The following is an 11,943-nucleotide window of genomic DNA, read 5'->3' on the forward strand; positions in this document are numbered from 1 at the left end:
GGCTAAATATTATATCCTTAAAAGAATGCATAACAGAAATGATGATACAATTTTTGATAGATAGATAGATAGATAGATAGATAGATAGATAGATAGATAGATAGATAGATAGATAGATAGATAGATAGATAGATAGATAGATAGATAGATAGATAGATAGATAGATAGATAGATAGATAGATAAAATGCTGCATCTATGAATAGACCGGCGTGATGGAACCATAGACAGTAAAAGAAGGATGGAACGGAAGCGCGTGGGGGTTTGGTGACGTAGAGCGCATGTCGTCCGCAGTTCGCGCGAGGCCTGCTACCAGCAAGAAAGCGCTTTCAATACAGTGAGGTGACGGTCATGTTATCGAGACAAGCAGCAGAATAAGCGATATTAATAATCGATAGAGCCTTCGACAAATCGTTTCTGAAGAGTCCTGGTATTAACGTGGCATTTAGGATAGACGGAGTGTTTATATTTCAGTCGTAGCAGGTAAGTAACGTTAAGCGTTTTAAGTTGGTTTTAATGCGTGGTATTGTTACGCCGTGGGGGAGGGTTTAAGCATACATCACAGCTCATAATTTTATCTGAAACAGTAATACGACAATGTCGCTGTTTTGAATGATGAGGTTTTTAAACGTAACGTTAGCGGCTAATAAATGAGCCGGGTTCTGTGGGTTAACATTAGTGAGATCACTTACAATGCTATTTGTCAAGCTGCTCGCTTTGCCAGCAGTCCACTGTAACCATACTGTGTGTGTATTCCGGTTACAATTTAATCAGGAACGTAACATATGAAAAGCTGAATTACTAATCGGTTTAGAGTGCATACTGATCACTGTCTAAAAGACTAGGCTATACATTACATTTCTTGTGTATATAGTATCATCCTGCCCTGTACTGTCATATAAATCAGGGAACACATATTTTAAAAACATTTAAATGTCACTTCTGAATAAATTGGCAACATGCTGAACAGATCTGTTTGATGAATAAATGGTTTAAATTATTAATGAAACGAAAACAAACTGGAAGCCCTTATTTTTAATTGCATGAACAAACCATAAAAGTTTGTCTTAATCAGGATTTGTCACATTGTTTATATGACAGCAGGCACCGTGTTATTTTTTTAATTTTTATTAGTGATCTTCAATTAGTTGAGTACAGTTTCTATTCATATATTTTATTGTGTATGTATAATTGTTACTTGAGTAACTGGTTTGTTTGGGTGCATGGCTGATTATACAGTATAAGCATTGATATTGGCTTGTATGTCAAAACATGTTTAGTAATTGTATTTATTTATATATTTTTTTCTTGCTTGATTGTACATGGTAACAACCACAAATCAACGCTTGTCCAGAATACAATCTTGGCAAAAATTTCTCTCTGTTGCTGTGGATCCAAAATGCAGTTTCTATATGTTTTTTTTTATATTCAGACATATGCAATGCTATTTCCTCTTATCACAGTGAATTATGTTAATTTTAATGTACTGCGACAAGTCAGGAAAAAATATCCCTGATATTATGCCATTTGCAGAAACAACAAAAAATATGGAAGCATTTTTTTGTGGAACTGGGTCATGCTGTTAGTCCTGCTGTTTTAACTCAGTTTAAGAGCTATTAGGAAACTGTCCTACTCTTTAGTGGCATATGAGTCCCTTTTTTTTTTATGTGTGCGTGTGTTTCTAACAGCTGTATGCTCTAGTTATTTTCTTTTTGATGGCATAGAGCTAAAGCCCAGAGCTAAAAAAGAGGTTTAAGGCCACTCTATGCTGTCCTTTTAGCTGTGCCAGAAAAAAAGGTACTGCAGGAAAATCATGTTACGGTGACAAAGATATCAGAACAATTGCAATATTATTGTGGGTTTTGATTTGTTTTTATGGTCTAGGTTTGTAAAAGTCTGCCTCGTTCGGATGCTCACACATCAGCTTTACCATGAACAAAAATAAGAGAGAAAAAGAGTTCTACAGCGTAGATGTGGGTGATTCAACATTCACAGTGTTGAAGCGGTATCAGAATCTAAGACCCATTGGCTCGGGTGCTCAGGGAATAGTCTGGTATGTTCTAGAGCTCGTATTCCACCTCAAATCAAGGACAATACACAGTCACCGCATCTTTTCATCTGATTTATGCATCCTTTTCCCTTTTAGCTCAGCATATGACCACAACCTTGAGCGAAATGTGGCTATAAAGAAACTCAGCCGCCCTTTTCAGAATCAGACTCATGCCAAACGCGCATACAGAGAGCTGGTGCTCATGAAGTATGTCAACCATAAAAACGTAAGTCATGACCCCAAATGGGTCGTAACATGTTGCGTGCAATGGGAAATCCAGCAGAGCATAAGCCATCTAATGGATGTACATTTTCATTTCCAGATAATAGGTCTGTTAAATGTTTTTACATCACAAAAAACATTCGACGAATTCCAAGATGTGTGAGTATATATTCCATATTTATATGGTTAAAAATGCCAGACCCCAGCTGATACCCCTCTAATGCTTTCTCCCCTTTCTCTCCCATCCACACACACCCCTCCCCTTCTTCTCTGCTCTCTCTTGCCCCCCCATCACACCGTCTTTTTTGTCCCGCCCCTTCCCCAACGCCAGTTACCTAGTAATGGAGCTGATGGATGCCAACCTCTGCCAAGTCATTCAGATGGAGCTGGACCACGAGCGGCTGTCCTATTTGCTGTACCAGATGCTGTGCGGAATAAAACACCTCCACTCGGCGGGGATCATCCACAGGGTCTGTGCTCTTTAGCCTAAAGCCTTTTCCGCCTAAACAAAAAGACTGCCGTACGCAGCCAAGGTTGCACTGACAGCGAAAAGCTTAATAATCAGTTAAGGTGAGGGAGGGGGAAGGGTTTCATCCCCTGGGCTGATTACAAAAAGCCAGACCTCTGCCTGCCTGCCTGACTGCAGCTGCTGCTGTGGACTGCATTGCGCTGTTGAGGCAGAGACGTGTTGTGAGGCGACAGGAGGGAAGCGATCAAGTGATCCTCAGTAAACATCGCTGTCCTGTAGTCCCGTTTCACCTTGACTTTACCTCTGTCTTATACAGTGTACCGGAGACCTTCTTAATACAAAGAATCTTGTCTCACTGCACAAGGTCATGTCTCATAAATGTCGACCTTTGAACATTAAAAATACAAATTTCATTCGCAATAGTGGATAATCAAGCATTAAATGAACAAAAATGGTTTCATTCTGACAGATTGTTTGATAGGTGATGAGAAAACAGGAACACTGAAAGGAAATAAGTAACTCCTCTTTTTCAAGGTTAATGGTGTGGAAAGACATGTTTGTTGAGAGAGGACTACAGAACATTGGGTTTGATACACTTAAGCCCTTGGAAATATACTGTTTTTTGGTCAGTTATCAGTTAGACAGGACCATAAATAAAACCAAAAATAGTGAATAAGTAGCTGACATCTAAACCTCTTTCTAAAGCCAATTATGGTAGTTTATTTGCAATTATTTATTTTGATAACAATTGATACTTTTTTTTAAATTTACATCTACCCATAAATATTTTCTGTATGTTAATAGCTGCACAATTAATCAAATTTCTAATTGCGATAACAATCATGTATGTCACAATTACGTTATTTTACGTCCACATATTTTATTCTGCGTGCTAAGATGAGTTTTTTTCTATCTGCATGTTATCTTTAGGGTTTTTCCCATTATTTTAATTTTAGTATTACATAATTCCATTCATATTTTGACTTTTCTATAATTTAAAGAAGAAATCAATCTGATGTATAGTTGACATTTGAGGCTTAATACTATAGAACAGCACTAAACGTTTTTCAGTTTTTCAGCTCATTTATTTTTATATCAAAATACGGCATACAGTTGTATCAAACAGTGGTATAAACATCATTTATCATTCCAAAGATGTGCCTCTTTTTTTTTTTTTTCTTCTAATTTAATAACATTTTTATCTTTATAGTATATTATCAACATAACAATTTGAGTGGAACCGTGAATTGACATTCATTTCTATTTAAAATTAATGTGGCCATTTTGAACTGTTCTATATAATAATGTAACACTGAAGACTTGAGTAATGGTTGCTGAAAATTAATCTTTGCCATCACAGGAATAAATTACTTTGAGCTGAATGTACTAGAAACTAGAACTGAAAAACAGGTATTATATATTGTAGTAATATTTCACAATATTACTGTTTATCCTTTATTTTAATAAATGTAGCCTTGGTGAGCATAATATAATTAATTAAAAAATATTTAAAAAAAATCATACCAGCCCCAACCAGTATATCACAACATTTTCTTTATTGTTAGTTACTTTTTTTTTTTATCCTAAAACTTTGTTCTTTTTTTCTTTACAGTTTTTTTTTTTTTTTAGGTCTCAGACTTTTGGACTGCCATTTATATTTTTTAAAAACATACAAATCCACTAAATGAGGTGCAAGCTCTCATTTACATGAAAAATGCAAAATTGACTAATATTCTATCTTGTGATTCTTTAGGATCTGAAACCCAGTAACATTGTGGTAAAGTCAGACTGTACCCTGAAGATCCTGGATTTCGGTCTGGCCAGGACAGCAGCTATAGGTCTGCTGATGACACCATATGTGGTGACGCGTTACTACAGGGCCCCTGAAGTCATCCTGGGAATGGGATATCAAGCCAATGGTCAGTGCTGCTGACAAGTTGCAGAATGCCTAGTTGGCACATCCTATGCATGCTTAACGGCCAATATCATCCTCGTGTTGCAGGTTTCATTTCACGCTTTTATAGGCCTCTCTAATGCTTTCCTTGCACTAATAGCTTTGTGGTTTCAGCACCAAAATGTGTTACGAGGGATTAATTTGTTGGGAATTCTATCTTTTTTGTTTTCTCTTTGATAAAATGTGAAGCCTGTTCAGTGTGTGATGAGTAGACAATGGCTTTGTTTGTGCATTCATTTCTTACCCAAACTATAATTTATAAAACAATCTCTTATGCAACAGTACAAAAATACTAACACCCCCTGACTTCCTGCTTAACTGTTTTCTCTCTTTCCCTCTGCTGCACGCGCTTAGTGGACATTTGGTCTGTGGGCTGCATTTTGGCAGAAATGGTCCGTCACAAAATCCTTTTTCCTGGGAGGGACTGTATCCTTGAGCCGTACAAGTAAAGAAAACTGCATCATCAACGCTAGAATTGTCTGTTGTCATTTTGACAAACTGCATTTAGCTCATGGGCCACATATTGAGTTAGATAGTCCCTCGCTAGTCTCCCATAAATGTATATGAAGATCCTTTTAGATTGTGTTCTTTGTTGTGCATGATGTGCTCTCATTGGTACTTGTTCATCATTATTTCCCCCTCTTTTTTTAGCTCTGTGTTGCATGCTAATTTCACTTTCATTTTCATTTTTCAGTGGATGTATGGTCTGTTGGCTGTATCATGGCTGAAATGGTCAGAGGTAGTGTGTTGTTTCCGGGTTCAGATCGTATCCTTGCCTGTCAGTCATGTGTCATCCATTCCATGGTCATCACTTCTCTTTAATAAACACAATACTTTGTTTTCCATGGTACACTGTGACTTTTAGGACTAAATAGACTTAGCATATGCAGAATGAATTGGTTCAATGTACAAGATTTATGGAAAGCCTTCAAGAAGATCATTTTTGATATTGTATGCCTGTTTATACTTTTCTTAACACCATAATTCCTGAAGATATTGATCAGTGGAACAAAGTCATAGAGCAGTTGGGAACACCATCCCAGGAGTTCATGATGAAACTCAACCAGTCTGTGCGGACCTATGTGGAGAACAGGCCGCGTTACACTGGATACAGCTTTGAGAAGCTCTTTCCAGATGTCCTGTTCCCTGCTGATTCAGAACACAACAAACTGAAAGGTACATCTGCTTAAAGATTTAAATGTGTGACATTTTCTTCTGTAGCATTTTTTCTTATTTGGGCAGCTTTGTAATCGCTGCTTGCAAATGTGCATGTCTAAATGTTGCTATTCTGTCAGTGTAGTATTGAAATATCATCATTTAATTGACAAATGTATTTGCAGAACACAAAAACCTAATTTGCAATTGTAATCATTTCCAGTGCACTTACAGTGAGTAGCCTGAATAATCAGCTGTGTGGTCGAGGTGACATGTCAAGCCACTTGAGAACAACTGAAGCACCATTAACTCTTTGTACTGGATGTGATTTGTTATGCAGCAAGCCAGGCGCGGGACCTGCTGTCTAAAATGCTGGTGATAGATGCATCCAAGCGAATCTCTGTGGAAGAAGCTCTGCAGCACCCCTACATTAATGTGTGGTACGATCCAGCTGAAGTGGAAGCGGTGAGCTTATGCGCATTCACACACAATGCACGCTCAAGGAATTTCCAGTCCCTTGCCATCAACTAACGTGCAATCTCATTGTATTGATGTAATTTTTATCAATATTTTACAAAAATAATGTTGGATTTAGTTTTTTTCCAAATGGTCAATCCAAGGGCTGCAGTTTGGAATCCTTTTTCTCAAAGCTCTTATTTTTTGTTGTTTTTATTTCTAGCAGTAAATTAGGACAAAAATAAATACATTTTAATTGTGCAAATTAGAGATTTGTAGTTACTGATGATCTTTTATAATTTCAATACATGTAAAGATTTAATATTGGTTTGAAAATTTCAAGGAAACTTGATCTATATTGTTATCAAATTTTTTTCAAACATTACTGTTAAAAAGTTTGGGAACTTTGAAAGGGTTAGTTCACCCAAAAATGAAAATTGTCATTAATGACTCACCCTCATTCCAAACACGTGAGACCTCCGTTCATCTTCGGAACACAGTTGTTTGTATTGTCTTCTCTTCCGGGTGTGTTGTGAGCACGTTCACAACACTGCAGTGACGCTGCTGATGTACGACGCTGCTGACGTTTTCTGGTGCGCCCAACAACAAAGATAACACATCAGCAGCGTTGTATGTCAACAGCGTAACTGCAGTGTTGTGAACGTGCTCACAACAGACCCGGAAGAGAAGACAATGCTGAATAAAGTCGTAGTTTTTGCTATTTTTGGACCAAAATGTATCTCTGATGCTTCAACAAATTCTAACTGACCCTCTGATGTCACATGGACTACTTTGATGATGTTTTTCCTACCTTTCTGGACATGGACAGTATATTGTACATAAATTTTCAATGGAGGGTTCAGAAAGCTCTCGGACTAAATCTAAAATATCTTAAACTGTGTTCTGAAGATGAACTGAGGTCTCATGGGTTTGGAACAACATGAGGGTGAGTCATTCATGACATAATTTTCATTTTTAGGAGAACTATCCCTTTATACGGAGCGCCGCACATGTCATGCAAGAAAAAATAAATAAATTGTGCGCACAATTTACTAATTCGTTCCCTCAATTAACTAAAACGTGCACACGATTACGATTGCGTTCCCTCTATTTACTATTGCGTTTACTCGATTTGCTAAATTGTGCACATGATTTAGCAAATCGAGGGAACGAATTAGTAAATTGAGCGCACAATTTATAAATCGAGTGAACGCAATAGTAAATCGAGGGGATGGTATAGTAATCATGTGCACGTTTTAGTACATTAAGGGAACGTGTTTCCTGCGTGTCATGTGCGGGGCTCCGTACCTTTAAATTTTTTTGTTTAATATTTTTTAAGAAGTCTCTTATTCTCACAAAAATGACAAAGATACAGCAAAAACAGTAATTTTGTATAAAATTCTTAAAATGTTAAACAATGTTATCTATTTTACTGTATTTTAGTGGCTACGTTTACATGCACATTTTTGGTTCAAACTTACTGAATTCATTCTAATTGATGAATCTGAATGTAGTGTTTATATGAACGCTAAATAAATTAGTAAAAATACCCAAAAACACTTTATTCAAAAACGAAGAGCCACTTGTTTCGCACATCATTACATTATTTCTGCATCATTGCACATGCGCAGTCCTTTCAGTTTCGAGGTTCAGTCCGGAATGTTTGCATGCACTCTTAATCATTTTATAAAAGGAATAAACCACCCCCTTCATTCGGATCGAAATTTCATTCCGATCGAGCTCAATCGGTTCAATTAAGGTGTTTATATGAAGGCTTTTCAGTCCGATTGAGCTGCAATTCATTTACAAATGGATTATTTTGGTTGCATGTAAACATAGCCAGTGTAATTTATTCCTATGTTAGCAAAGCTAAATTTTCAGCAGCCATTAGCCCAGTCTTCAGTGTCATATGATCCTTCAAGAAATCAGGAAAAACAGCATTAATTTGAAATATAATTATTAATTTATTTTAAAAACAACAACAGCAAAAATTCCTATTGACTTCATACTTGTCAACGGTAGTCTAATAGTTCTCACAACAAAAAAATAGAGTTTGTGTTTCTGTTTTCTTTATTTCAGATAAGCTCATTTTCAACAAATTGATTGTTTTTCTCACCAGTATAATTATGTGTGCTTATCTTTCTCTCTTCAGCCACCTCCTCTAATCACAGACAAACAGCTCGAGGAGAGGGAACACACAGTGGAGGAGTGGAAAGGTGGTTTGTTTTTCTCAGAGTGAAATCCAATGCAAAATGAAAATGCCAGAGGTTGAGAGCGAGCATCATTTGCCCATTGCACATGCAGTCGAAATCTTGTCTGCAGGGGTCACCTGATTGAATAGCATTAATAAGCTCCTCAGCATGTTTAAATGTCTGACGGCAGTTGCTAAAATTAGAAAGATTGATATTTCTTTCAACTCATGGAACGTGTGCTGTCAGCTCAAAACCTTGCCAGTTTCCATGACTTTGTTCGTCTGTTCAATATGTATATATGAGTATATATCCAAGTAACAATGCAACTACCGTATTTTCCGGACTATAAGTCGCACTTTTTTTCATAGTTTGGCTGGTCCTGTGATTTAAAGTCAAGTACGACTTATTTATCCAAATTAATTTGACATGAACCGAGAGAAATGAACCAATAGAAAGCATTATCGTCAACAGCCGCGAGAGGGCGCTCTATGCTGCTCAGTGCTCCTGTAGTCACCGCTCAGCTGTTTTCAAGATAGTTATCTAAAAGTGTTGCATATTATGATTAATTTAGTAATCAGTTAATTTGGAGAAAAACAAAACAATTAACTTTAATTTTTTCTTCCAAGTATGTCATTACATGCTGGTGTTCATCACCATGTTTTCAAGTTATGTTTTTCCTAGTTTTTATGTATCGGTTTTATTTAATTAAAGCCACTTGAAATCCCTACATATTTTTAATGCTAAATAGATACATTTCCAGAGCCATATTACAGTACCTTAAATGTCTTTATTGTATTTATATAAAAATAGTTTCATGTAGTCTAATAAGCAAATAAACTTGACAACTTCAAAATAAATGACCTCACTCTTTCATCTATTCTTTCTCTCGCATTGTATTCTAATTATTCTTTCTTTGTTTTCTTTGTCGTCTTCAGAGCTGATCTATAAAGAAGTCCTGGATTGGGAAGAATGGATGAAAAACGGTGCCATTCGAGGTCAGCCTTCTCCTTTAGGTTAGTTAGATGAGTTTCTCTTAGTCTAATGCAGATTGTCTTGATTAATTTTTATTTAATTTATTTTCCATTTGTATATAAACACACATCATGTGCAGGTGATCTAACTGGCTGTTGTTTCACATAGCACAGGTGCAGCAGTGATCAACGGCTCACCCCAGCCCTCCTCCTCTTCTTCCACCAATGACGTCTCCTCCATGTCCACAGAGCCCACCGTGGCCTCAGACACAGATAGCAGCCTTGAGGCCTCCGCGGGACCCCTGAGCTGCTGCAGATGACTATCACCTTCCCCTGGAGTTTCTCTGTGTGTGGCATGGTATCAGATTTAGGCCAGTCTAATACTTGATTTCGGGTCGGGTGTGGCTTTTTTGAGTTCCGCTTTAGATGCTGTAAATGACTACACACTTTGATCTTTTTAGCAGCAGCCCTAATAGGCTTAGCCAATGATAGTGAACTCCTTAACAAATCTCTTCTTTTATAAGCTACGTTTAGGGTATGTTGTCAAGTTGTCGTAGAGTGATTTTGGAGGGTAATCTGTAAAGATTGAATTGTGAATATATTTTCTCAAATAATTTTTTCCTGGTCAATGTATAATTTTCTTGCTCACTTTCGATATGGAAATCTTTAGAAACAAGTCCATATTAGTACTTTTAAATGGACATACCAGTGTTGCACAAATTAATATCAGCTTAGTTATTTAAGTTCATTTTGACATAACCTGCCCGAGGAGGCTTTTTCTGGGTCGTATTTTCTGTCATTGATTCACACCTTTTATTTAAATTTTGTACAGTTTCATTTAGATATAACTTACAACATAAAAAAACAAAAACAAATATTTTTATATGTACACTGATTTATTTTACCCGGCTGTTCTTTTTTCATGAATTATTTTGCTGCTGGTTAATTTCCTGGTTGAATGTGAAATGTGACGTGCTTGTGCGTTTGTCTCTGGTGTTCTAGTTTTTGTTCTAGTCCTAGTTACCTAGGATTTCAGCACCTTTTTTTATTTTCTTATAATTAAAAAATAGTTTTACCTCTTCAAAATCTGCAAATAGAACAAGCATTGTGCTTCATTATTGTATCATTGCATTTTGCATTTTTTCAATAATGTTTTTGCCATCCCTTTATAAGGTTTTGTTTCATGACATATGAGTCAGAAATTCTGAGCTGGTAGAACAAATGTTATTAATTTAATTTCAGTTTTAAGGTAATTATTTATTTTTGTACAACACTGAATGAACCAGATTTGAAAATTATTTATCTCTAGATCTGTTTTACTTTGTGTTTTTTTCCCCCCCATCAGGTTGGAAGGTCAAGTGATGTGCTGCAAATGAATGGGTTCTTTGTAATTTCTGTCATTGAATACTGTGTAGCTCCACACATTATTTGATAACGGGTTTAAGAAAAATCAGGGAAGTGGGTTCTGAATGTGAAGGTGATGGAGAATGGTGAATCGGCCTGAAGTTGTGGAGTTCTAAGAGGGAATCTAAATGTTGTTGACATATGGGGTTACGTCCATTGGATACTTTTACCTGTGCACAGGGTAAAAAAAAAAAATCAATATTTTGCTATTACTTTATATTATTGCTGTTTTTTTTAGTGCTCTTAACAGTGGCAATGATATTAAACCCTACATACCTGCCTGGGAAGCCTGAGCCTCTTGTACATGCAAAGAGCAAAAGCTTCTCAACATGTGATATGTTTTGTGCATGAAACACAGAGCTGTTTGATGGTCGAGTCTGAACTACCTCACACTGTTACCATACTGCTCACATTTGACAAGTATTATTGTAACGTTTTTTTTTTTCATTTTATTTATTTGTTCAGAAAAATAGGAGTGTTGCACTGTCTGTATAGTTTGAATCTGTGAGAAGTACTGTATGTATGTGTATACAATTCAACGAGTATGTTTTTGTTTATTCTAATCTAGCCTTTTTTTTTTTTTTTTTCTTCAGCTTATGTGCTGTAACTGCAAGCTGAAAAATGTTATGTTATTTCAGACTCGACATCTGTGCGAAAATGTTTGGAAGGATTCTGTCCTTGTTTCTTGTTTCGAGAAAAAGAAATGAGAATTGTTCAAATGGAGAAGAAAAGTTTCTCATCCCCAATTTCAACGATGGGAGGTATCTTGCATGACCTGCTTAGCATTAGATTTTAAGTCGAAAACACTGTACAATAACTAAAAGATCATGGTGCTGGGTTTATTAGACTGCACAAGCTGAGGCAGTTGTTTTATATTAGGGTTAGCAGATTACCATCTTAATAGAATGCACTGAAAATCAATTGTGTTACCATTATAACAACTGGAAAAATGGAAATAAACAACTGGAAAATTGGTTTGCTTTTGTGTGTTTTTTTTCCCCCATCTTTTTTCCTTATCAAATAAGTTCTTTTTAGTTTATATTTCTTGACCTTGAACAACTTTGGAAATTTT

The 11,943-nt window shown here is 36.4% G+C and overlaps 1 protein-coding gene across 4 annotated transcripts; it reads left to right on the plus strand.

Moving 5' to 3' along the window:
• The first annotated feature begins 249 nt into the window (after positions 1-249).
• Positions 250-11,845, plus strand: LOC128026122 (mitogen-activated protein kinase 8A). Of its 4 annotated transcripts, none has more exons than XM_052612870.1 (12): positions 250-481; positions 1,883-2,051; positions 2,145-2,274; positions 2,371-2,429; positions 2,602-2,740; positions 4,493-4,658; positions 5,048-5,119; positions 5,687-5,869; positions 6,189-6,313; positions 8,457-8,520; positions 9,432-9,509; positions 9,642-11,845. In XM_052612870.1, the coding sequence occupies exons 2-12, from the start codon at positions 1,930-1,932 to the stop codon at positions 9,785-9,787; spliced, it is 1,284 nt and encodes a 427-aa protein (XP_052468830.1). In that variant the 5' UTR covers positions 250-481; positions 1,883-1,929; the 3' UTR covers positions 9,788-11,845. The 4 variants fall into 4 exon arrangements, with proteins under 4 accessions (XP_052468830.1, XP_052468829.1, XP_052468831.1 ...); XM_052612869.1 differs by lacking the exon at positions 5,048-5,119 and adding an exon at positions 5,388-5,459; XM_052612871.1 differs by lacking the exon at positions 5,048-5,119 and adding an exon at positions 5,388-5,459 and having other exon boundaries at positions 9,432-9,491.
• Positions 11,846-11,943: the final 98 nt, after the last annotated feature.

This window comes from Carassius gibelio, chromosome A13 (genome assembly GCF_023724105.1).
Source record: "Carassius gibelio isolate Cgi1373 ecotype wild population from Czech Republic chromosome A13, carGib1.2-hapl.c, whole genome shotgun sequence".
Lineage (NCBI taxonomy): Eukaryota > Metazoa > Chordata > Actinopteri > Cypriniformes > Cyprinidae > Carassius > Carassius gibelio.